This window comes from Stylophora pistillata, chromosome 12 (genome assembly GCF_964205215.1).
Source record: "Stylophora pistillata chromosome 12, jaStyPist1.2, whole genome shotgun sequence".
In the NCBI taxonomy this organism is placed as follows: domain Eukaryota; kingdom Metazoa; phylum Cnidaria; class Anthozoa; order Scleractinia; family Pocilloporidae; genus Stylophora; species Stylophora pistillata.
In genome coordinates, this window is record NC_142530.1 from 7,790,856 (window position 1) to 7,817,500 (window position 26,645).

At 40.6% G+C, this 26,645-nt stretch overlaps 4 protein-coding genes across 4 annotated transcripts in view; 1 reads left to right on the plus strand and 3 right to left on the minus strand.

Annotated features, from left to right (window-relative positions):
• Positions 1-27: 27 nt before the first annotated feature.
• On the minus strand, positions 28-2,820 carry LOC148718632 (uncharacterized). The gene is made up of 2 exons (XM_088740957.1): positions 2,203-2,820; positions 28-1,134 (listed from the first exon to the last, which is right to left on the minus strand). The coding sequence occupies exons 1-2, from the start codon at positions 2,490-2,492 to the stop codon at positions 471-473; spliced, it is 954 nt and encodes a 317-aa protein (XP_088597083.1). The 5' UTR covers positions 2,493-2,820; the 3' UTR covers positions 28-470.
• Positions 2,821-12,869: 10,049 nt separating this feature from the next.
• On the minus strand, positions 12,870-13,394 carry LOC148718633 (uncharacterized). Its single transcript, XM_088741588.1, has one exon. It carries the CDS (start codon positions 13,392-13,394, stop codon positions 12,870-12,872), a length of 525 nt encoding a protein of 174 aa, XP_088597714.1.
• Positions 13,395-16,775: 3,381 nt separating this feature from the next.
• On the minus strand, positions 16,776-25,969 carry LOC148718634 (putative N-acetylated-alpha-linked acidic dipeptidase). The gene is made up of 5 exons (XM_088742046.1): positions 25,605-25,969; positions 20,045-20,258; positions 19,734-19,931; positions 19,042-19,336; positions 16,776-18,635 (listed from the first exon to the last, which is right to left on the minus strand). Exons 1-5 carry the CDS (start codon positions 25,898-25,900, stop codon positions 17,329-17,331), a joined length of 2,310 nt encoding a protein of 769 aa, XP_088598172.1. The 5' UTR covers positions 25,901-25,969; the 3' UTR covers positions 16,776-17,328.
• A 440-nt stretch (positions 25,970-26,409) lies between these two features.
• The window catches only part of LOC148718635 (uncharacterized), a 2,891-nt gene continuing 2,655 nt past the window's right edge, over positions 26,410-26,645 (plus strand). The window contains exon 1 of the mRNA XM_088741270.1: positions 26,410-26,645. This exon is cut by the window's right edge and continues 177 nt beyond it. Within this exon, the coding sequence (XP_088597396.1) occupies positions 26,484-26,645 (162 nt within the window). The 5' untranslated portion in view covers positions 26,410-26,483.

Here is a 26,645-nt window from a genome sequence, read left to right on the forward strand (position 1 = left end):
AACAGTATTTAGTTGGCGTCCCTTGAATTTAAAGGTTGAAAAATTGTGTTCGTGCTTTAATAATCAAAATCACTTTCCAGTCTGCAAACTTATTAAGTACGTGTTCAAGATAACAAGGTAGTCCGAGAGCATTTCCTACTTGGCTAATGGAGATCAATCAATCAATCAAACAATCAATCATATCCTTCATCTAATTAAATACGATGAGGTTTAAAGCTGGGAGCTTTTGGGGTCGTGTAAATCATGATTACAATAACAGTAAGAATAGTGTCGCTTAAAATCACTCTACAAAATATACAGTAAGAATAATAAAAATGATTTACATTAGTTATCTCTAAGTAAATTGACTACAGCGTTTAAAACATAAAAATAGTTAAAAGCATTTAAAATGTGTCGCTGGATTAAGATGTGCCACTGGAAGGCAGTTTCAGCAATCTACCAGCTATGCACGCGTGCAGTGTCAGTTGTACTCAGTTTAGACAGCCGGGGTAGCCACCATACCCGTTTTCACAGCTCAACGTATAAATAATCGGAATAAGGCAGTTTACGGAGATCATGTTATGTCGGCAACACTTATCGTGTTCAAAGCAAAGCTGATTTCGACAGCAATTTCCACAAATATGGTACCAACAGTTACATCCGTAGCCACACATTCCTAGGCAATCATCATTGTTGGGATCCGAACTCAAATTTTGACAAAACATGTCATTCTGTCCTCGGAATAAAAATCTTTTCTTTCGTGTCACGCCCCTCCGAAGGTGCTTGAACTTAGTCTCCCCTTCCTTGTACTGTCCATCTTTGTCGCGCCAGCGTCGACGTTGTCCTGGGGTAATGCTACTATTGGAGCCGTATTTTGGTACCAAAGTCATGGCAAGCATGTGGAAACGCATCAAGGGCAGGTGATTATCCACCTTCGTTTTCAATCCAGTCGACAGAGAGTGCAATAACGCAAACTCCGTTGTGTTCTTCAGCCGGTCCAGTGATGAAAAAAATTTTGCAGCAAATGAATCTCTGTTTGTTATGCCTGGATTGTGTTCCGAGTAGTTAAAGATTTCCCTCCAGGCATGATCATGAAGGTTGCTGTGATTGCTTGGGATGAACTTGAAATGCACGGGAAATTTAGACGATTTTTTCCTGTTGAAAAAGGTACAAAAGATGATGATCAGTTAATAAAGCTCATTTATCAACATGCAAAATGCAGCTACGTCACCAAATGTAGTTTTCACCTTGGATTAAGTTTTAAGTTTGTGTTTCATTCAGCATGTAACGTTTTCTTTTTTCAGATTTACGCGGAGCGCGAGTAACTTTTACTTGCAGTCGGCTTCTCGCGTGGCTGGTGGACTCGCGCTTTGTGCTCGATCGCATGATATTTAAATGTATAATAAGCTGAATCAGTAAAAACCCCTGCTCGACAGACTACAGATTTCCTAACTTTAAACTTTTGACTCCAATTGTTTCCACTTGGTAAGTTTTTACTGGGAAGGAATGAGGCGAGGTGGTGACGTGTGGGTTATCATGTCTTTTCCTGGCCTCAGTTTTAAGCTCGGTAAATTTTCTTTTGCACCGTCTTAAGATACGTTTCATTCCATTTTATAACAAATTTGATACGCATCATCTAAAATTCAAATTCTTAACTTCATGTGTTAAATTACAATTATAACTTTCCGTGTCCAAGGGGTCTTAAATTCGGGATGCATTCCTAGGAGTGAACAAAATATTTCTTTTTTGTTTGTTTTTTTTTTGATAATTTCTGAGGACAACAAGTTTCTTTCGATTTCTTGATTTTTTCTCCTTTTCACAAAGGGATCTGAAAAAGTCTGTTTGGTTATTTCCTTTGTTTGCGTTCACTGAACCATGTTAGTATTGCGAATTTTAACAGATCGAAAAAGTTTAATGAATTTCTTGTCATTACTGAGTGGATTTCTGCATTACGTGTAATTCATCTGCAACGACAAGTAAAGAATGGTCAAAAAAAAAAAAATTCCATTTGACTTTGCTCTGTTACCTTCTAATAATTAAACCAGCCGAACAGTAAGAATTAACCCTTTGCGGCAAATTCAAATACTTTCACTCCAGCACTGATCTACAATGCTAGCTTACGACAGCAATGTTTACTTTTCGCGTTTAACGCAAACTTGATTCCTAAAAAGTAATTTTTAGCCCCCTTCTGTCTTTAGACACACTTACGCATACAAGACTTACCCGAGAAACACATCGTCCAGTATTTGAAAGAGGAACATTCCGTCCTGTAGGTCCCTAAAGTGAGCCAACGTTCTGGTATCGTCGCCGCTCTTCAACTCAATGAAGGTCTCGTTTATGACGAAGCGCAGAGCAAGGCCTTTCCTTTGACGATAGCAACCTTCAATGTTCTCCGCTGAATGCTCTTTCAAGGCCAAACCGGCGCCTTGATCCGCCACTGTGCCAATAATTTTAAGAGCTATGAAAGCGAATACGAGAAGTGAATAAAAGAAGAAAGATAACCGCATAATCATTATGCCTTATACACTCCACTTTAGGGAGTTTCAATGATGAGGTCGTTTGTCAGTGAACGCACACCTACAGGAATACTACAGATGAATCAGTCGGCTCTAGTATGTAGCCGTTGAAACCTGTTTCAAAGACTGCATTGTTGTAAACTGATCGAAAGTGAAAACTATGTTCATTCTTTGTGGGCTACGAAAGGGGACTCCCCCTTCAATATTAAATCGATCTTGCATTGCGTCATCCCGTAAGAAGCCATGTCGTATTGATTTGTTTTCTACCAGGACCATGGACACATTAGACCATTGCAAACTTCAACGCCGACCGCATTCAAGATGGTCTTTCTTTATGTAGCTTCACGGGCCACTTTGCAATTCATACGTGTGGAAAACTCTAATTCAGACACAGGTCAGACGCTGGTCAGATTGATTGGTTCGAATATTAATTAAAAATTCTGGCACTCTCTATTCGACAAACAATTTTCATAATCTATTCTTTTAATCAACATTTGTGTTGGTGAAATCCATACAAAAGGTATTCATCAATTTTCAGTTATTCCTCTAAGAATGAGAGATACAGAATCCGTTTTTTCGATCACACCAGTGCTAACATTTATAGTTTTTTCTTAAACATATCATGTTCTACTCGTCTTCGATTCGTGACAGTTGATTGATTTCTCCTATACTTTAGTTTAGTTTCGAGATATCGCGCCTTCTTATCGCGACACACATTCTATTTTAGACACCTAAGTCATTATTTTCATACAAGTCTTCAAGACTTATCTCGCAATTGCATACCGCGTGCACGATTACAGAAGCAGATGCAAAGAAGAATTATTTGGGGAAAGGGAGGAAGGAACGAATTCAGTCTATCGTTCGTAAGCCTAAAAGTGATCTCGGATACCAGAAACCCTGGCCAGCTTGTAAAGGTGTTCCGATTTTTTGAAGCACTAACAATGCACCCGAAAATATTGGTAAGTAGTTTTAAAAAACCTCTACGTATGCTAAGTTAGGTCAAGTTAGCTTCTACTCCGCATATCAAAGATGCCTATCGATGTCCAACACGTCAGAAACAGACAATTTAACGGCCGGTGTAACCAGTTTTTCAATGAAGTGATTCTTTCCCTTGCATTTCTTGCAAACCTATAAGAGCAATTAGTATGTGGTGAGGTGAGACAGGTGTAATATTAAAAATAAGCAAGGAAATAAAATTTTTAAACAATAAAACATTACATACTTTGTGTGATCTCGCTTTCTGATGTGAAATATACACAACTTTTTGAATGCTGTTCTGCTTTAATTGCTCATTATTATTGCATCTCAATGATCGCCATCTTCTATTACCAACCTGCTATACCCTTTCTGTGTCTTTCTTTTTTATTTTCCTAGTTAACAACTTACTTAGAAGTAATGCTCCTCCTCCCTAGGTACATACATACTTTGAACTTAATGTTCCACTCCTAGCCAGAAATAAAAAGTGACAAAAGTTCATTTCTTCATTGATGCATTTCTTTCTAACTTTACGATGATTACTAAATACATGCAAATCAGCTTGCAGACCAGTCGCATCGTTGGTTAGCAACCACTCAGCCATCTCGAAACTTTCTTCAAACTGTTATGTATTCTTCCCGTTAGGATGGATCCCACGACAGGTTTCACAAGATGTCTTCAATGATTAGATTGATTAAAGTCCCTCTGTATCCACTATCAACTCACTCAGTTCCCTTGTCTGGATCGGACGTTTTAATTCCTGACCGACTGAGAAAACCGTATTTATTGTTGGCGCCGTATTAATTGTTCTCGCCTCAAGTGCGGCCCTTATTTAAGGGCGACGGTTATCCAAAAACTTGGCTGCGAAGAAACCGTTATCTGTTAGTTAAACGTTATATTTTCTTTGAATAAGAAAATGTTACTAACAGTAACTAACAGAGGCGTCTATTTATTGTCACCATTCGTCTTTCTCCTCTCTTTCCCCAGGGGCGTTCCGGTCCCTATTCCGAACACGGCTGGTAATTATACCCCATCGGCAACCACTTAAAGAAAAAATTCTTGAAACTCTTCATTGCCTTAGAATAATTAAAGTGAAAATGACTACGCTCTCTTTCATTTTTATTATTTTTACAACAACGTCGAATTTGGGGGCTGAGGTAGGCTCGATTTCCGCCGCTCTCTCGAGTCTGGTGTTTTTCGCTCTTCCAAGAGAGGAGACATTTCTCTCCGAGGAGAAAAGCGGGCTCTGGTTCCCGAAAAGTCTTAAAATGTCTTAGTTTAAGATCGTTATTTATACTTATCACAAAAAAAAAAAGAAAAAAAAAAAAGAAAAGAAAATGAGAAAAATAAAGTCTATGTAAAAATTCTTAGCCATAGATCTAGTTCTTCAATTGACAGTTTGAAAAGACATCTAAAAACGCATCTTTTTAAACAGCACTAGTCGTACTTGTTTCTTCAATTTTTCATTCATACTATTAGCCATTTCTACCATGATGCAAAAAAAAAAAACAAAAACAAAAACAAAAACAAAACAACAAGGTAGATAATTACATATGTTGATGTTCCCGTGCTTGGTCCATACTCTGAAAATTTTGATACAGTTCCAATCCCTGATGCACTTCATCGCACACCAAAGTTATTTTAATTAGACAACCTGCATAGTTACACATATTTAAAAACAATTAGACTGGTTACTGTACTCATATTAATTTGAACCATATAATTATCAAGACACTTATTCAGATCAGGTTTGTCAGAATAAGACGGCAACCGGAGTTTTCACCCTCTACTATGAAAAACGCACCAGCTGTTACGAATGCTTGAGGCTTCCAGAACCTTTACAGGTGGAGACTTTGAAATTTTCGTATTTCTCGAAAGTTTGAACACACCAAGACAGAATTTCTCCTTATTATATCAGTAGAACATCAAGCAGACGAGTGTTGAGGATAAAGAAAAGATAAACAAGGAGATAATTGGTGGATCCAATGCCAAATTTTCCAAAACTCATATCATAAGAATTGTATGGCAGACAGTAATGAGAATCACTGGTGAGACTTTGGAAGTGAAAAGGTTAACTTCATTAAAAGAGACAATAAAAATCAGATCAGAAAAAAACAAACAAACAAACAAAACAGAGGGAAAAAAGAGGCTGCAATTTTTCCATTACTCATGACAGACTGCATAGCTTGCACCAATAATGCTTGTTGCATGTTACATCTGATTATCTTTTTCCCTTCATCTTTAATAATCCACAGGCGCCTGGTAAAGTTTAGACCACAAGCTCTCCCTCTTTTTCAACTTTTTTTTTGTCCTACAGTCATTTTGATAGAGATAAGGGGGAAAAAAAAGAACCCCAGGGTCATGTGGACTCTGGCAACATGGCACATGGACTCTGTACTCTGTGGGACTGGTCCTCCCTTGTTGATGGAGAACCTTCCAATAGTCACTCACATTCTTTTGTGATGAGCTTAATACAGATATCAAACTCCCGGAGTTCACGCAGTGTTGAGTTTGTTTTGTTAATCTTTGACCGGTTAGAGTGACCGGCACCTTGTAAAGTTATACCAGAGAACATTGAAGAAAAAGCATCCCACACACTTTTTCTGTGCATTGCAGAAATATTTAGAAGATAGCAAACACTGCACCAATTTCAGTTAACATTCTTATTTTTCTTTGTGTGTGTGTGTGTGTGTGTGTGTGTGAGTGTGTGTGTGTAAGTGTGTGTGTGTGTGTGCGTGCGTGTGTGTGTGTGTGTGTGTGTGTGTGTGTGTGTGTGAAAGCGTGGATGGGTATGGAATCAATGTTATTCAGAATAATTGCCTTACTACTCGAAGAAGACAATACAGTGATAATGAAAATAGATGAAAATAAAAAGAATATTATTATCAATATCTGTGTGTTCAGAAGTTTAGGTAGACGTAAATAAACTTTTCCACAGTTCTTAAAACATTCACGTCAACCAGGATTTCTGCTTAGCAATCTGGCGGTTTTTATCACACATTTTCTTCCGAGTCTGTCTGATCGAAAGGTAATTAAAAGGCGCTGTTTGAAGCTAATTGTTTGCAGACGAAAAAGGCGTCCTCGTGATGAACAGACTGTTTCTTTTAGCGTTGGTCGGTTTTATCCTGGCCATAGGATTTGCTCTGCAAGATGAAGAGATATCAAACAGTACCGAAATCGAAAAAGGTGCAACTGACTTGAAATCAGCAGGCGCTCAGAGGTAAGAGAAAGAAATTAACCCAAAATAGTTTTCTTATCATCCAACTGCTGCTTATTAACAGTTCCCGGTATAAATTGAAGAAACCTCGCACGGCTACAAAATTCTATTTTAAAAATTTCTTCTTGTCACAGAAAAAGTATAGACGCTTTCCTTTTCAGGACTTTTTATAACTTTCACTTGCTTCAACAAAAGGTGAAATGACCCGGTGAAAATCGCATCTAGCAGACTTTCATCCGCTCTTTTTCTACGTTTTGATTATTTTTTACTTTCTTTCAGTTTTACTGAACAAAGTTCATTAGAGCAGGGGGAGATGATCAGTATCCACGCGATACTGTCGACTGATACCACCGTCTTTTCCCTTACCGTCGACGTAGACGACGACGAAGACGTCCAAGTCGACGTCGACGTCGACGTTGTGGCTGGCGTAGACGTTGTGGCTGGCGTAGACGTTGTGGCTGGCGTCGACGTTGTGGCTGGCGTAGACGTTGTCGAGAGCACTAACAGCCAAAAGGGCTGCTTTGTCTCAGAATATTTAGGTGAGCTTGAAAGGAAAACGATGAAAGGTTTACGTTAGAAAACTTAAGAAAAAAATTAAGTTTTATTTCTAGTTATTATTTTAAAATAATGATTAGCCGGGTATAGGGGGTTCTTCTTACATAATTTGCGATTATCATTTGATCCGTCCGGCCCCACTCGCCCATTTCCATAGAAAACCATTTTGAAAGGCCGCATTTGTAAGGTCTTGCTGCAAACAAATAAATAAATAAATAAAAACGCACACATTGTCCGTGCTTATTGCGAAAAATGAGTGACGCCGGCGGCAGTGAACAAAAATTAGAAAGCAAGTCACGTTTTTAATGAATTGCGAGGTTCTTGTTCTGACTCGAAAAGTCTTTATTAATTATAGAACCTTTTTTGTGGTTTTCCCGCGCGCGCCAGTCTATCGCACCCTATTTAAATGAGCTAAAACCAACTTTGAGAATTTTTCGAAACTTAGTTTGTTATCACATGACAAAATGCTCATTGACTCTATACTCAGGATTTCAAGGCCACTTTCGATATATGATGACTTGATTAATTTATAATATGATCCAATATTTATCTGTTGTAATTCCCTGGCATCTTTCTTTCCAGATTTGCAAGGAAGATGTCTCTATTGAAAATATTGGATTGGACTTGGATTAGATGTGTTTTGAGGCTGCTCTAGCAGGATTTTTAAAAGGTGGGATGTAAAACATATAAGTGAGCAATAAAAGCAGCCTTTTTAAGGAAAGTAATAGACTTCTTGTTATAAATTTGTTTAGAAATAAACTGGTCTAGTCGAAGATAAATTTCTAGTAAAAAAAACCGGCCTTTATAAATTTAAACTGAATTTCCGTCGCGAAATTGGTTGTCTGAAGGAATAAGAACATTTCTTTATGTATTGCCGAAGAGTACTTACACGTTATCAGGAAGCCACTATAGCCTATTTTTCAAACGTGAGAAAAATAAGTTCGATTTTCACCACTGTTGTAAGATAAGTAGTGTTCACTGATTACTGCGAGGATCGCTTTCCTACAAGTTTTATAGCGTTTAAAACATACCAAGAGGATATCGCATGATACCAGATGATATTCTCTTGGTAATCCTATATATATCGCATTTTTGTGTTTTTCTATTCTTTTGACTTTGTTTCTTCGCTTTCTTTTCCTTGTACTGTTGTGTGTGCTTGCGTTCGATCATAGTGTTGTGTATTGCAGGTATGGCGCAATATTCCTTTATCTATTGCCGAAGGGTATTTACAGGCCCTCAAGAAGCCATAATCTAGTATTTTATAAAACGGTGAAAAGTGCATTTTATGCTTAACTAAAGGCAGAAAATGGTCCTTTCATTTGTTTTTGTCGAACATTACCTGACCGCATCTCGTTCATTTAACATATTTCTGGTAAACCTTCAGCACAAACCTCATTTTTATCGATAACCAATGCGACAGTGGTGTCTTCACTTGCCAAAGATCTTCCATTACTTGAGTATCTTATTATGTAGAGCGCTGGACTGCCCGTGGGAGGCCAGGGATTTAAGTCCCATACCGGACCAACACTTAGGGTGTTAAACTAACTGAGGAGAATTTTCTACCTTTTCAATAACATCTGCAAATGGTTAGACATTCTAGTCTTCTAGGATAAGAACGATAGATCTTAGGCCCCCGTCTCCTGTGTCTTCTTTGTACTAGTTAGCAGTGAAAGCTACAGAACCCACGTACTTGTCGCAAAGAGTAGGGAACGTAGCTCCCGGTGTTTCGGTCTGGCCTCGTTACCGTTTATGCATCTTAAAGATTCCCCACATTTATCTTCTACATAGAAATATGTGGAGCAAAATTAAAGAGGATGAAGAAAAAACCAATAGACGGCAGCCGAAGCCCGGGCCCAGCTGTATAAAGGCGGATATAACACTATCAAACGGACAAATCGCTCTCCAACGGATTAATTCAAATTTATCTAATGGATAGCGTTTTCCAGCCTTCGAATAACTGTGGCCTGATCTTTAGCGATGACTTCTCCATGGCTGTTTTAATTTCCTGATTAATAATAGCTAGTAATAATAATAATAATAATAATAATAACAACAATATTTTATGTGCGCATTTCAAATCTCAATGCGGTTACATCCATAAAATCAATCGTTAACACAAAATGACAAAAACAATGATAAAGTAAAAATATTTAAAACAATTCTTAAGGTTTAAAGAAAAACTTCCGAAATAAAGATGTTTTTAAGGCACCTTTGAAGGACGAGACCGAAACAACACTTTTATGAGAACTGACCAGAGTATTTCATAATGTACGTGCATAGATGGAAAAGGCACGTTGACTGCAGGTGACAGAGTTATGTTGTAGTAAGAAGTAATTTAATGGATGAAAGTACGATTCGTGGGGGATGGTACTCCTATGGCAACGTAAATAAAAAGTTCGTCGAAAGCCCATGATTATCATTGTCCATTTTGGTAGGAATTAATATTCGGGCCATTTCGGGAAATATTACCTGTCTTATCACTCACTGATGGGATCAGAATAATTAAACAAGAAAAATCTGTGGCAGCAAATGGTCTGCTAAGACCTGTTTCAGCATCTTTCAAAATTGCGAACGAGATCTTATATTTCATTGCGTACTCAGTCGTTACGCGCAACGAATGTTGCATTGAGAAATGGTTAAAAATGATTTTATTCTGACGCTTAAACAAATAACCCTTGTGTCGGTCTCAACTTATTTTTATTGATAGTAAGCCTCCTTTAGAATACAGGATCAAAAACAAATATTCTCGTAAAGATAACGGAAAGGAAAATAAGAAAATAAAAAGAAATATTCTTATGAGCCGATTTCTACCTTATCTTACTAAGCGCCAATTTGCTGACCTCTCGATACCTGAGAAATTTATAATCCTGCGCCCTTCCGCGGGTTGAGAATTAGATTCTATTGATTATTGGTGACAAAATTATTAATTAGCTATCTGAGCTTTTTTAGTCTTTTCAAAAGCACTTCGGAAGACGAGCTTGATGAATGCATTTCGGGGCCACCTGGAGAGAGATTTAGCCCTTTAAATATAGCAAAAATTAAGCATTTCCGGGCATGTCGATTGAGAAATCCTAAGGAGAACATTACTTGCATATTTGAAAGACAAAGCCTTGATATCTACCATGAAGCTATAAGCTTATCATTTTACAACTCCAACTGCAAAGCTGAAAGCAATGATTTTCAAGACTTTTATACTGAAATGAGTTCCCAAGTCCTTGCACACTTACTTGGAGTCATGTATTTGATCTCTGGGGTCTTCCGTTCGAACATTTAGACGTTTTTGACCTAAAGAAACTAAGACTGCAAATTTGAGGCTTTTAATCATCTTGTCCTACTTATATGTACGTTCCATAATGAAGAATTTATGAAAATGTTTTTGTTATTTGTCAATACAGTAAAGGAACAGAGCAGCACACAAACATCTGTTGACGACTTTAGAAAACGACTGGGAGAAATGCCAATTGAAGGTAGATTTTGGAGAGAAGAATATAATCTCTTTGTTCATTCTTAAAGCCAATCCTGTTTGCTAGTCCTATGGGAAACACTTCACTGTCTAAGCGTCACTTGTCCTTTCGTCCACGCCTGTCTTTCAAGCAGGCAATTGTTATTGCTGCTGTTACTTGTTTTCTAACTCGGGGCTTGATGTGTGGGCTGCCTTCCTAATAATATGATCGACTTTTATAACAGCCAGCATTTGAATTTTTCATCTTCTACCGTGCAGAATAAAGATGTCTTGGATGAACGTTTTACCGTCTTTATGCTTTAGTCTTTTTTGTTGTTGCATTTCTTGTGATATCTAGTTGATGGTGCCAAAGCCGCTGTCACTGTCTGTCTGTCTGTCTGTCTGTCGCTGCCCCGGTCACTGTTACCGTCAAATATCACAGTCACCATCACTATCACTGTCAATGTCACACTGTCACTATCATTGTCAGTGTCACTGTCACTGTCATTGTCATTATCACGTCGCTGTCACTATCACTGTCAATGGCACACTGTTACTATCATTGCCACAGTCACTGTCACTGTCACTGTCATTGTCACTATCACTGTCAATGGCACACTGTTACTATCTCTGTCACTGTCATTGTCATTATCACGTCGCTGTCACTATCACTGTCAATGGCACACTGTTACTATCACCGTCACTGTCATTGTCATTATCACGTCGCTGTCACTATCACTGTCAATGTCACACTGTCACTATCATTGTCAGTGTCACTGTCATTTTCATTATCATTATCACGTCGCTGTCACTATCACTGTCAATGGCACACTGTTACTATCTCTGTCACTGTCATTGTCGTTATCACGTCGCTGTCACTATCACTGTCAATGGCACACTGTTACTATCATTGCCACAGTCACTGTCACGATTCTGTGAACTCAAAAGGGTTGTTTATTGTGCGAACTCGACTGCCGCCACGTGTGTTGTCGTTGTCTCCTAAGTGTTCTAAATATAAAAATGTTTATCGGCCCAGTGGCGTGACCGTGTAACGCAATATCACGACATCTTCCCCTTTTTACAAAGTTTAGCTTCAAAAGTTAATTAATACTTAATGTTCGGTTTCGATCACTGTTCAAATCACATAAAATCGATAAAACATTGTTCTTCATGGAAATCATAAAAAGATAGAAACAGAACCCAACAACTATTTAGCGGCTCAATCATTCAATGTTCAGTTCATATGGTAATCCTGATGCCACAAAGGCGGTCGACGTCTGCGTTCTGATCGACGAGTTTCAATCCTTTGTGGCTCAAGCTCAGTTCCCATTTCATTTTCAGGTGGCATTTTCTCTGTTTTGGTCTCGCCATGGAACTCCGGTGGAGGAGGTCCTGGCTCTGTCAGATTTGGCGCCGGTTTGAGGGTAGACTCGGGCGGAGTTAGTTCTACCAGACTCATAGGTGGTGCTGTTTCCGGGGTCAGGCGCAGTTGCCGACGGTTGCGTCGGTATCGCCTGCCGCAAACTTCAACTTCATAAGACCTGTTCCCCAAGGCTTTCATGCAGGTCCCCAGGCTCCATTCCTCCCTTCCGGGAAGCCGCATCCTGATGGCCTGTCCACACTTTAGTGCCTCTAAAGGGCGAAACTTTTTGTTGTATTGTTGAGCTTGTCTTTTCTTGCGCTCAGCTAATTTGGTGGCTGTTTCATGGTGTGATGGCTGCCGCAGGAGCGTTTCATGGGTTGGTAAGAAAGTGCGTGTGCGGCGTCCCATCAGTCTCTGTACGGGTGATGTTCCTAGACCCTCTGTTGGGGTGTTGCGCCAATCAAGAAGGGCTAACAGCGGGTCTTGCCCATCCGCTTTCGCTTTCGTCATCAAGTTCTTGCAGGTCTTCACGGCATTCTCGGCGCGGCCATTTGACTGGGGGTAACGGGGGCTCGAAGTTCTATGTTCAAACTGCCATTCTCTCACGAATGCACTGAACACCGATGACGTAAATTGAGGTCCGTTGTCGGTAATAAGCACGTCTGGTATCCCATGGCGGGCGAATTGTACTTTACACGCAGCTATCACGCTAGCAGATGTGGCCACCTTAACCTCCTGGACTTCAAAGAACCCACTCCAGTAGTCGACTAGGACAGAGAAATGTTGTTGCCCAAGGTAAAAAAAATCGGCACCTAGCATCGACTAGGGACGCGACGGGATCGGATACGGTTGCAATTCCTCGCGGCACTGATCTGGCTGGTACGACTGGCAGATTGAGCATTTGGAAACAAAGTCCTTTACTTCCGAATTCATGAGGGGCCAATAGAGGACCTCCCTAGCGCGACGTAAACACCCTTCGATTCCAATATGTGATCGGTGAATTTGCTTTAACATTTCTTTTCTCAGGGAAGGGGGTACCAGCAATCGCTCCCCCAGGAATACTAGTCCCTTGTCTTCTATAAGCTCACTTCGTTTGTCACAGTAAGGCGTCAGCTCAGGGGTACAGAACTTCCTTGACACTGGCCATTCACCCTTGATTGCTCCGATTAGCTTTTGCATCACTGGGTCCCTGGCAATCTCGTTTCTGAATTCAGCGAGCCTGTATGGTGCAATCGAGAGGTTTTCTGAATGATCTATCTCGGCAAGTGTACAGATCAGACTTGTATCGTGCTTGGAGGCTTCGGTGGTGTTGCGGTATGCTCGACTCAGTGCATCTGATACCCACATAAGTTCCCCTTTTTTATACTGCACATCCAGGGAGTAATTCTAAAGGGCCATCAGCATTCTCTGGAGTCTCTTTGGTGAGTTGTGTATTGGCTTGGTAAAAACTGCCCTTAGTGGTTCGTGGTCAGACTCGATGTGTACAACATCGCGTCCCAGTATGTATTGATTGAACTTGTCGGTTGACCACACTATGGCGAGGAGCTCTTTCTCGATTTGAGCGTAACGCGTTTCGGTGTCGGTCAGAGCTCGCGAGGCAAAGGCAACGGGCTGACCCTTTTGCATCAGTACTGCACCTAGACCCGTTATGCTGGCATCGCATTGGATTGTCACTTCTTCAGTAACATCATAGTATTTCAGTACCGGGGCCTTGGCCAAGTATTCTTTGACTGTGGTAAATGCTTTCTCGTGCTGTGCAAGCCAACACCACTCGACGTCCTTGTCCTCAAGCCTTCGCAAAGGTTCTGTCATGTCGGACAGGAGTGGCAAGAATTTGGCCAGATAATTGACCATCCCCAAAAACCTCTTCAGGCCTTTCACATCAGTCGGCGGTGGCATATCCAAAATAGCTTCAACTTTGGCTGGGTCTGCCTTTAGACCATCAGGAGTCAAGAGGTGGCCCATGAAACGCACTTCGGTTTGAGCTCTTTTCAGCTTGAGTTTGTTGAGCTTGAGGTTCCACTCCCGGCATTTCTTGAAGAACGCACGTTCGTTCTTTTCAAGGCTCGAGTTGACCTCTGCGTCAGTTTCGCCAAATCCAGCGATGAGGAAGTCGTCCGCGATAACTTCAACTCCTTCTAAATTTTCTACGAATTCATGCATGCGTCGCTGCCAAACTTCAGGCGCACTTGAGATACCAAAAGGCATGCGGGTCCATCTATAACGCCCAAAAGGCGTATTGAACGTTGTCAGGAAACTAGAAGCATCGTCTAAGAGGATTTGGTGGAAGCCATCCTTGGCGTCACAAAGAGTAAATTTCTTGGCACCTGTTAAGCGGGAGGCCACTTCATCGATAGTCGGCAACTGGTAATGCTCTCGCCGAATGGCACGATTTAAATCTCTCGGGTCAATACAGATGCGTACTTTGTTTGGCTTCACTATAGCCAACATGCTGGATACCCACTGCGTCGGTTCTGTTACTGGAATAATAACTTTACGATCAACAAGTTCGTCCAGCTTGTTTTTGATGCGTGGACGCAAGGCTACTGGCACTCGCCTCGGTGCGTGGACAACTGGTTGCGCCTGTTCGTCTATGGCTATTTTGTATGCTCCCGGTAGGGCCCCTAATCCGTCGAATACGTCCTCATACTCTTCGAGCAAGGAGGCTTTGGGGCACTTGACGTGTAATGCTAGGACGTCACAATTATGCAAACTCACAAAGCCAAGATTGAGGCTGGTGTTCAATGATAAAATCGGTTGATAGTCTCCGTCTAAGATGTTAAACTCCATTGACCTCCGCTGTCCACGGGACCACACAGGCAGGGTAGCTTTACCAGCAATTTTGCGGCGATCCCCTGTGTACGAGACTATTTCCTTTTGGCATGGTTTGAGGCGATGAAGGAGGGTGTCCCCAGTGATTTGCTTGTATAATTGGGCCGGGAGAATGTCGCACTGCGACCCAGTATCTATTTGAAACTGGACTTCTGTCTTGGGATCTGGCCCATAAATGTGGAGTTTGACCACTGCCAATTTTTCCTGGCCTTTGCTCTTACTAGTAGTAGCACCAATGTAGTAGGGGTCGTTTCCCATGTCGACGGCTTCGTGGACCGCCGAAACTCTACTTTTCACTCCTCGGGGATTAGCGCGACATTTATTCGCAAAATGATTCATACTCCCACAGTTAAAACATGTTCTTCCATACGCGGGACAATGACGTCCATGCACCATTCCGCACTTTCCACATTCTTTAGACGGTCTTCTAAATGCTTGTGACTTAAGTTGTCGTTCTTCTTCAGGTTTTTCTGCCGATCCCGCCTTCCGTAACGCATGAACTGCAGTGTCTCCTCCAGCCATTAGCTTTACTTGCTGTTGGGTCTGTTCTGACGACTTAATAATGTCAACTGCTTGTAGGAGAGATAAATCATTCAAACGGAGAAGTCTCTCGCGGACGCGATCATCCCGTATGCCTAGCACGAGGCGGTCACGCAAAATTTCATCTGGTGTGATTGTATCGTGTGCACAGTTTTTTGCGATCGTTCGAAGCTCCGTAAGATACGTCGAGATGTTTTCGCCTGGTTCCTGGTTTCGGTTGTTGAACCTATAGCGTTCATATATGACCTGTGTCCTAGGAATGCAGAATTCGTCGAACTTCTTCAGGACTTGTGAAATGTCGTCTGCGTTTTCGTCTTCGTTCCAAATAAAGGTATCGTGGGCTCTGACGCCATCCTCGCCTATAATGCTTAGTAATGTCGACACACGAACTATGCCCTCTTGTTTATATACACCAGTAGCGATTTCGTAGCGCTGCCACGCTGCTTTCCACGATTTCCATGCGGTGGCTAAATTGTCGTCAAAATTAAGCGCTTTCGGCGGGGGCAAATTTGACGGGGGAATAAAAACTTGAGTCGGCGCTGGTGGCACAACTATGGATGCTTCAGCTGCTTCTGTCATCTTTAGGGGTGAACACATCCCACTCCTGACACCATGTCACGATTCTGTGAACTCAAAAGGGTTGTTTATTGTGCGAACTCGACTGCCGCCACGTGTGTTGTCGTTGTCTCCTAAGTGTTCTAAATATAAAAATGTTTATCGGCCCAGTGGCGTGACCGTGTAACGCAATATCACGACAGTCACTGTCACTGTCACTGTCACTGTCATTGTCACTATCACTGTCAATGGCACACTGTTACTATCTCTGTCACTGTCATTGTCATTATCACGTCGCTGTCACTATCACTGTCAATGGCACACTGTTACTATCACTGTCACTGTCATTGTCATTATCACGTCGCTGTCACTATCACTGTCAATGGCACACTGTTACTATCTCTGTCACTGTCATTGTCATTATCACGTCGCTGTCACTATCACTGTCAATGGCACACTGTTACTATCTCTGTCACTGTCATTGTCGTTATCAAGTCGCTGTCACTATTACTGTCAATGGCACACTGTCACTATAATTTCCACGGTCACTGTCACTGTCACTATCATTGTCACTATCACGTCACTGTTACTGTCACTATCACTGTCACTGTCACTGTCACTGCCACTGGCACTGTCGCTGTCGCTGTTGTTGTCACTGTTGTTGTCCCTGTCAATGTCAGTTTCCGATCATCATCATTATTATCATGACTCTTATCTTTATAAAATAAAGTATATCCAAAATTTGGGCATCCTTGGACAAAACATAGCGTAAATAAAACACGTTTAACGCGAACAGGATCATAAAGTAAAATTGATGCTTTAATGAAAACTGATACTATATCTACCTATTATGGAGGCAGATAATTCCAACCGACTACGTTTGAAGTTAGCAAAAGAAAAGCGTTATCTAGCGTTTATAATACCCGCTTGGAATATGTTGTACCAGCACAAATGATTCTTAAAAATTTCAAGGTAAAACGTACGCCTATACTCATAATTATCTACTCTAAGTTTATTAATAAATGATAACCTATGCGCAAAAGAGTCAATAAATTCCTGATTTTCAAAGAAAGGGAACGTAGCTTCCACGATGAAGTAGCTAACTTTAATATACTCACATTGCTATCAGTTTGTGCAAATGACTAAATTTACTTTTTTCGCAAAAATGATCTCCGTGACCTAACACTGTATTGATATTGTTGGCAATGTTTTTTACATGTGTTGCTTTTCACTAAGCTAAGCTTTCGGAAAAATTCATCAAATTATGATAAAGGAAATGATAACCCTCTGCCGGACATTTCGAATGGACGTCACGCAAGTCAGTGAAGGGTAATCGTTTCTTAATCCTATCCTCTCATTTGTCTTTAGGAAGTCTGATAGGTTCTAAGATCTTAGCAGCTGTCGAAAGGGCTATGGAAACGATAGACAGTTGCTCCTGAATCTTTGCAGTATCATTAGTGGTTCTAGCCTCCACAAATGCTCCTAAAACGCCTAAAAAAGAGTCCTCGAAAAGAACATTCTGGAAAATGCTTGGATGATGGGTAAAGTGTCTGGAATCTATGAATGATTTTCCAACTTGGCTCAACTGGTTGTTCAGCAATCGCACTTTGAGGGGATTCACGTTTTTTTCTCGACTGACTTTGCTGACCAGGTCCGTAAACGAATTGTATGATCTTGAGAAGTTAGCTATGGATCTGCTTACGGCTGAAATGCCATCTCTTACAGCTTTTTCGTTCTTAAATGTCGAGTTTAAGGCCGCAAGGCTACCAAATGCTCGATGTATTGTGTTCATGAGTCGAGATAAATTGAAAGGGATGATCTGGGAGTCTGACAAATCCAGTAGCATGCCACCCATGAGCAGAGTCATGGCGCGATGAATCTCAAACTCTGGATCTGCAAATTTCTTCACCCAGTAAAAATTGTCCTCCTGAGTATGATATGATGGATAAAGCTTCCAACCGCCCTTTTGCTCATCGTAGCCAAAGAAGTAACTAAAATCTGCGGATGGTATACCTGCCATAAAGAAGAACGGTATGTAGTCGCTTGCAAACTGAAAAGCCCAAAGTTTTGGCTCATGAGGGTTTGGAGGAGGTGGTCCACGCTTCAACATTACATCATATATAGATTCATAGCTTCCATTTTCAAATGGCACCTCAACCAGTTTTGTCCACTTGTATATAACGTCGCTGAGTAGAGGGCTAGTTTGAGCTAAAAGAACATAATTTCCCTGCACTGGAACATCAGTGTTCAAGTAGGCCACACCGCGCTCCTTAAAGATCAAAGAGTTTTCCTCCATCCATTCAACAGAACCTATGAGGCCAAATTCCTCTCCACCGAAGCTGCAGAGTTTTATTGTCCTTCTTGGTCGCCATCCGTGTTTCATAAGTTTGCCCAATACTCTACTTGTTTCCTTCAGAACTGCAATCCCCGTAGTTGCATCGGCAGCGCCATATACCCAAGCATCTCGGTGGTTTCCTAAGAAAACGTACCGATCCGGTTCCTGCCAACCATTAATGGTGCCGATCACGTTATAAATCGTCTTTTGAACCAGCTGGTTGTTGATGGTAAGTTTTACGGTTCTGTTCCTTCCCGAAGAGCCGTGCAGGTTGAGTTGCAACGTGAGGTTGAGATCTTTAAGCCACTCCGAGGGTATATCATCCACTGGTAAAGAAAACGCAAAGTTTGGTTTATCACGGGTTTCAATAAAACGGACCAGACTAAACGGGTTAAAATTAAGGTCAAAGTTATAGGATAAGCATGGACAAAGAATCATTCCATCCTGCAGATCACCGCTGTAACTTTAAGCCCGTAAGCCTTTACGATTGTTACGACTCGCTGTTTTTTTCCTCGTTTCATTCATGCATAATTATCATATTTATTACTCACTGGACAGTATAAAAGGAACTCTTCTCAAAGTTTAGGAATACGTTCTACTGGCATTATGGCCTTTCCTCGTCCATTGCCCAGCGATGCCGTAGCACATACTTCTGATCGGTTGCGCTACACAATTCTGTGCAATAAATGATCTGGGACAAGTAAATCGTACATAAGTGTTGATCATCCTTACCTCCAACTTCTTCCAAGAGAGACCGTGCTGTTCCGTACGATATTGGTTGTAAAAGTAATGGTAATCCAACCTGCCAGTTCTTCTTTGATTTCTGGAAGATACCCTCTTTGGAAGGGAGACCCTTCGACAAGGGGTCGCCAAGTTCACCATAAACTCCACCCAAGGGTACTGCTTCAGACGAAAGCCATGGTGCATTGGGGTAAGTTGAATTTTTTCCTATGCCTTCTGGGGCATACGTGTTAGGATCTGGATACATTAGAATCCCTTTGGCACCTTTGCTAATAGCCAAGCTGGTCTAAAAGATTGACAAGCAAACACACAAGTAATTAAACTGTATTATTGTAATAGCGAGTGGAAAAACGGGATTATCCTTCCTAGTTCGGGTTAAGGTTAAAGAGACTCTAACTTAAAGCGGAGAATAAATTTATCGCAAAATTCAGGTTAGCATGGATCCTTTAAACTTAAAAGGCCTACGAATTTGGGATAAAAAGTCAACATTTCTTTGAAATTATAACTGTGCTCACTTTCTAAAAGCAAGATTAGAGCTAACACAGATCAGAAAGACATAACAACGTGCAGTTTTTGTACGCAGTTAGTTTAGGATTAGGTTGTGCTAATGAAGTCTTTCGTGGGGCCTCCCCGAATTATTTGAAAGCTGCATACATACTCATAGAGAGGGAAATTTCACATACCAAAGTAAAGAAACCCCAAATATCACGTGTCAACAGAATGGTGCCATTGACAGATATATTGAGTTTCTCCAACTCTTGCAAATCCTTTGCAGTTCCCCGATTGACGTACACAAGTCTCCCTTCAGCAGTCCCATTGTTAGAATATGCGGTGTATGGAGTAAACCAGTCTGTGGCCTTGATTCCAGGGTCAGGTGAGACCTATTTCACAGAAACCGAAATGTTATCCGGTCGATAATTTGAGAGAACGACATCTATCAATTGGCAGACTGATACGAAAATCAATATTTTTTAAAAGAGGGAAAATCAAAAACCTTCAACTGCTCTGTGAAGTTTTTGACCAATGTCCCGTTTTCAGACACAACTGAGATGGTGTTTGGATTGTTTTCCTCAGGATAGGACAGCAACACTTTGTACTTCGGGATTTCAACTTCGTCAAACTCATATCCTCGCCATGTCTCAGCCAATTTAAAAGCAAGTTGTCGTTGCCGATCCCCGCCAGCCAGATGAGGCTCCTTGGAATAGAACCTGCGGGCCAATGGCTTACAAGATTAATCTTGTAATGAATTCAAGATATTATTTGTGCATCTTTGCAAAGGGATTCTTTAAATTCTTTATGGGGACTAAGGCTTATAGATTGTTAGGATTTTCATTATTCTGTTTGCCATATTGTTTAACATAAAGATTTTTATAAACCTTTTTCAGCTTTAATAAAAATAATACAAAATTGAACATCTTTCAGGACACCAGAATCGAAAGAAAAATTCTGGGTCTTTTTGGTGATCATGAAGGATTTCATTACTTGTAAATAATTCGCCCCACTGGCATAAGAACATTTTCCCCGGAAAACTTCTTCCTTGGCAACTTTGTCTTGGTGACATACACTAAAGAAAGTTTTCGTACAAGGAAACATATTAGGGAAATACTTGCAAAGGTCATAATGTGCTGATACCATCTGACAAGGATGCTTATGAAATATCGCGGGCGCAAGTTCTACCTAATTCCCAAGGGTATACCTTGGTAAAAAAATCTCAAAAAGGATAGTAAATATGCCAAACCGCTTCTTATTTCGAAGACAATGAGAAACAGTAGCTCGTTTAAACGACGAAATCAGTTTGAGAGTTGACGATCGATGCTGCATTCCCAAACGCGATGCGAATAATTGCTGGAAAAGAACGAAGTGATCGACCTTTCTGACTTCAAGTGAGGCTCCGCGACCGACAGGGAACAATTCTTTAGAGCCACAAATATTATTTTGAACGTCACCGATCAACATGTCCCAAGACTGTTGTCCAACGGAAGACTTCTGTTTTAGAATTTTCAACAGAAAGCCTTGCCATTTTTTGGTCATAAATTCTACCAAACAACAATTCAAATATGGTGAATCAACCACGTGGGTCTTGTAAACGCAAGAAACTCGAGGGCATAGACCTTATTCATAAATGGCCGCCGCGCGGAAACGGCCTGGTTTCGAGTGCGTGAAAGCGAGGCTTGGTAGGCCAAGGTTCACAGATCAAAACAAAACCACAATGGCGTCTCACAGATCTTCTGATGGAACTGCGCGCGTGATACTCACAGAAGACGATATTCCTATGTACGATATTCCTATATACGATATTCCTATATACGATATTCCTATATACGATATTCCTATATACGATATTCCTATATACGATATTCCTATATACGATATTCCTATATATGATATACCGAGAACGAATCTCTACCAGTCTATTTAGTTAATCGGCAACTGACGAGATCCACAAGATTAGGATCCAAACCACGGTCTTGCCTGACCATCTACTGAAAATGTCGGAAGACATTAAAACGGCAGATGGGCTACTAAACGCCCCGGGCCAAAACAATGCTATTCAGAGAATGAAGAAAACATGGAAGCCTCATATGACACTGCCATTGAAGATGATCTACTCGGTAAGTCTGAGGATAACGAACAAATCCCTCTGTACCAAATGCCTAGCAGAACATGCCCAGAATCCCTACAATATAGGGCGAGGGCCAAAATAAGAGCAGACGAGGATTTAAAAAATGAGATAAAGCAAATCCTTAACAACGCAAAATAAGAAACAGTAAAGGTGATCATGTGCTTCTATGAACGTAAAATCGGTCGTTCTACGACCGAAATAAAGAAACGAAAACGAGCCAAAACGGCTTGAACACTGAACACTAAGAACTGTAGTGCGATCGAATCAGCGCGCTTGGCGCAAGCTGAAAGCAATCAAGACAACTTAGTGATCGAGACAGTAAAAAAAAAATAGCTGTACATCTACAAAGGCGAACGATTCGAAAAAGACGCAATCCCTGATGTGCGTACTCATTTCCACAAACTGAGATATTTCAGTATACACACTATAGTTCCTGTCACCCACAAAGAATTAAAAAAGACTTCATAAAAGGGGGGACCCTTAGACTTCTACGAACAAACTCCTCTCAGACAATATTCGAGGAGAAAATTACAAATTAAGCGCATTTGCTAAAGAGAGGCTACCCAGACGACCTCATTAGCACAACTCTCTCAGAAGTGCATTAAAAAACAGGAAATTCGCTCTTCAACAGAAACAAAAGACGAACCAACGAATCTTGCCTTTTGTTACACAATATCAACCATCAGTGCCAAACCTAAAGCAAATTCTCATGAGACACTGGCATTTAATAGAAATACAACCACTACTGAACGAAATATACAAAAATCTGCTTCTCGTATTTTACAAAAGAGGACGGTCGCCCAAAGACATACTCGTTAGGGCCAAACTTTGAATAGGCTACTCTAAACACGCCCTGGAGAGTCGCCTGTCAACCCCATTTTACATTGATAGCCCAATAAATGTGAAACCCCCCTTTAGGTGAAATCTCCACTAATGCCTTTAAAGTGGTATGGTTCTTATATGAACTAGAGAGCGGGACACAGCAATTTGTCGGCATCTCCAAGGCTCTTCACGCGGAAATCTTTCTATAACTCAGAGATATCCCGTTAAGTGACTAAGAAATCTTTTTCCTGCCAATATCCTCAAAAACTTTAGACTACTTAGACGATATCATTTGAGAAATTATAGTCACAAATGCTCTCCAAGAATTTTCTGGCCTACCAAGCCTCGCTTTCGTGCATTCAAAACCAGACCATTTCCGCGCGGCGGCCATTTATGAATAAGGTCTATTTCATTTGTTTTTCCATTAGTGAATACTTTTTGTAAATGCTGATAGGCCCTGAAAATCATTTTTTCAATAGACGATTTTAATTTTAAAATCATACAATTTCAGAATTTTCATCACATATTGACGCAATTTTCTAGCCGTGAATTCTATACAGTAAACCACAACTCAAGCATGCTGAATCTACTGCGCGATCACGTACATGGAAGAAGTTCGTTTGATTTTAGCTTCTTATCAGCAAATTTATAGCTTTCTAAATAAAGCTTCGATCTTCAAATATCCTTGGGTGTTTTAGCCTTTTCTTTTTTTCATAGTTTTTTGCTAGTTTTCAAGAAGTTGTAGTTGCTCTCGGCTGCGCTTCGAGCAACTCCTTCGCTTTTCTCGAGCGCTCCAAACTTCCCAGTACATCCACAACTCGATATACGCATGCTAAGCATGAACCAATTCTTTATTGTCCAAGAATTTCTAAGGGATTGAAATCGAATTCTTCTCCATCCTTCTCTACAATGTCAAAGGAAATATTTCTTTGAAAAGTGCATTTGTCAAGTGTTAATTACAAGTACAATTGCGGTTTTAGAGGTCGAGGAAGGTTATGCGAATAGAAATGCTCCTTTTCCAAGGGTTAAATCCTCATATTTAAAGGGTTAGGCTAATAAAGCAAGAATGAAATAAATCCACAATGTTTGACACCTGATCAACTGAGTAAAGCCTTTGTGAATACATGTATTGTAATGATCGCTAATGTCTGTGATCAAATCTTCATTCCCCATACTTTTTTTTAGAATTAACTCAAATGCTAAGGTCTTTATTCTAGCTCTTTTCCTAAAACGGCGTTTAATATTTTGTTCCAGAAGCTGTCAGAAATACTTAAAATTAAGCGCAAGTCTCTTTCTCGACGAAAAGACCTGATAATGTTACCTTTGATTAATTCTTACACCACACAGAAAGCTATTATGATATGCGTCATTGCTAAAATAAGCGGCGTGCGGAGAACTTGTTCCCTGAAAACTGAAAACCCTCACCAACGAATTCCGGATGGTTTCGAAAGATACGCAATTCAAAAAATATCTGAAACTCAGACCTTTCCATGTCGAAAAGTCAGAGCTTTGAATTCTCTGCCGGGACACGGCTTTTTCTTTATGCCAAACACTCTTGGAAATGTTTGAAATCATTCGTTAATACACATTGATACTAAAGTCGCTTTCCTGGATCCATTCGAGGCAAGGAATTTGGTTGTCGATCTGCACGTCATCACTGATGGTAAAATAAATTTCTTTGTCAATTAAATCAATCTTGAAATTTTTGACGATGGAAGCTACAACCCTCGAGCAATTTCACCACATTTATGAACTTCCTTAAAACTGGGAGAAAATATTTACAATTGATGAAAGATGGTTGAAGAAACGAAAGTGATTTGCCGAGTTGTTTAATTTAACCGTGCCTTCTCTTCCTAGGCTGCAGTGCCGGCGTATTTTGGGCTCACGAGTGCACATTTTCGTATTAGGCCGCCATCTTAGATTTGGTATCTGTGTAGGATTGGGGCGAGGAAATATTTGCCGAGGGAGTAGGCGTTAAGTGGAAAAATGGGCAACGGGGGAGAGGGAAGGGAAGCCCCCGTTGCCCATTTTTCCACTTAACACCTACTCCCTCGGCAAATATTTCCTCGCCCCAATCCTCCACAGTTACCAAATCTAAGATGGCGGCCTTATACGAAAATGTGCACTCGTGCGCCCAAAATACGGCGGCACTGCAGGCTATCTCTTCCAAGATTAGAATTTTTGCGATTAGATATATGATTTTGAAATAAATAGGAAGATTTTTTCGCTTTGGACTAAGATACATGCATGAAAAGTGAGAGATCGAGAGATGAACTCTAACAATGTAGGTTCAATAGTTAGCAACGAAAGTCACAATTTACGTGAATTCTTTCGCACTTAGTTTAAAGAAGCAGCACTCTCGACATTGCTAATCCTGGCAGTATGCTTAACACGTATTACATATGGACCTAGCATACGCAATAGCACACCACCCCGTCCTCTACTGTTCAATGGACCAATAAGGAGAGCAGTCTGGGACTTAGTTTCCTTCTTTGTCCTATGCTAGTGACAAAAATAAAATATTTCTTTGTTCGACGAACAATGCAACTCGTACCCTGTGAGCACATTCGACTCTACTTGCAAGGAACCAACTTCATTTTTCTCACTCTAAAGGTGAATTATTAAATGAAGATTTAAATCGAACAGATGAACTACACTTATAGAAATAACAAATAAGAGCATGTAGAGATGAAATAAACAAATAAGAGACCAGAAAAAATACGTTGAGCGCTAATATAGCTGCGGTGTTCCATATAGTGGCTGCGAAACAAATTTTAGCGGGTTCTTCATCCCTTAAAGTGTCTGCTCGCAATTAAATTGATTAACTTATGTTTTGACCCGATGGTGATAAATCAATAATATGTGATATTTTCAGGCGAGTATTCACAAAGGAATTAGCATACCCTCCATAGTTTGTGGCCGATAAATGAAATTTAGGTAACGAACAAAACAAACAAACAGTTATCGCGGAAACTAATACTATTACAGTGTTATCCTGCCTGCCTCGATCGACAAGAACACCTCGAAAATTGTTGAAAATATTTTTGAAATTTTGTAAATGATATCCAGCATAAAGCCTTGCTACAGTATAAGTGGTTTAAAGGTGTACCTCAAGGTTTCCTCGAGCTCTGTGCTGTTAACATTCTTCTCAAATTGGCTGAAAACCTCATTGCCGTGGTCGGGGTTTGTCTCATTCTGGTCTTTAATCTTCGCACAGTCTTCCTTCTTGATGGTCTTGTGACCTTTCAAAAAGTAACCAAAGAGAAAACCGCCTGATGCTGAAATGACCCCAATGAACAATATGACAAAAATAATATGTTTCTTTTTAGGGCGGGTTCCTCCAAAACTAATTTCAGACTGTGAAAATGACGACGATAGGTGAAGTTTGGAGCTATTGAGCTCCATTTGAGAAGTGTGTTTAGTGCACACTAAGGCCTTTCTTAAAAAAAGAGCGCTTGCAAGGAACGAAGGCTGTTCGATGTAGGCGACTTAATCTAATGAGCGTCTGCGATGAACCTTAATTAAAGGTAGGCAGCCAACTAGTTTTATACTATTGTAGTATTAGAGAGCGTCTTTTTGGCAAAAACTGAATGGTTTGGGTCTTAGTGTCCGAGTTAATTAGTATTCATAGCACGTAGGTAGAAGAGGGTGTTTTTTAGGGGTTAGGGTTAGGGTTAAGGTTAGGGTTTAGGGTTAGAGTGAAATTCGTGTAGGTAGACGAGGGGTAAAAAATGTGATGTGTGGAGTGTTCGTTAATAATTTGAGAAATATCGGAAAAAATTCAATATGGTGTGGAACAATGATGACAATAAAATTGAAGATGGTGTCTAATAATCCGTCTGGGAGGGGTTATAATGATTAGTATTCTTATGTATATGAGAACGATCCTTCGCAGTAAAGCACTATTTGAGCAATAGACCCATTTCAAGCGTGACGTCACATCACGTGACATTGCGAACTGGAGGACAAGCTTCAGTTTGTTTACAGCATGGCGGCGAAAGCGACTACGAAGCGTGGGTTGTTACCCGGTTATTTTGAAAATCTACAGCAGAAAGAATCAAAGGAAAGATATCTCGAAAAGTTAAAGTCTATCGAAGGACAAGATCCTTACGAAATTCCGCGCAAAGAGTGGATTGACGATGTCGATTGC

What these genes read in the sequence shown, in the direction of transcription:
- LOC148718632 (XM_088740957.1), bottom strand. Translation starts at nt 2,492, where the DNA reads ATGATTATGCGGTTATCTTTCTTCTTTTATTCACTTCTCGTATTCGCT. An exon ending in CTGGACGATGTGTTTCTCGG is followed by an intron (nt 1,135 to 2,202) that starts GTAAGTCTTGTA and finishes CTTTTTCAACAG; the next exon opens with GAAAAAATCGTCTAAATTTC.
- LOC148718633 (XM_088741588.1), bottom strand. Translation starts at nt 13,394, where the DNA reads ATGTGGGTATCAGATGCACTGAGTCGAGCATACCGCAACACCACCGAA.
- LOC148718634 (XM_088742046.1), bottom strand. Translation starts at nt 25,900, where the DNA reads ATGGAGCTCAATAGCTCCAAACTTCACCTATCGTCGTCATTTTCACAG. An exon ending in GAGCTCGAGGAAACCTTGAG is followed by an intron (nt 20,259 to 25,604) that starts GTACACCTTTAA and finishes ATTGGCCCGCAG; the next exon opens with GTTCTATTCCAAGGAGCCTC. An exon ending in ACTTCACAGAGCAGTTGAAG is followed by an intron (nt 19,932 to 20,044) that starts GTTTTTGATTTT and finishes TCTGTGAAATAG; the next exon opens with GTCTCACCTGACCCTGGAAT.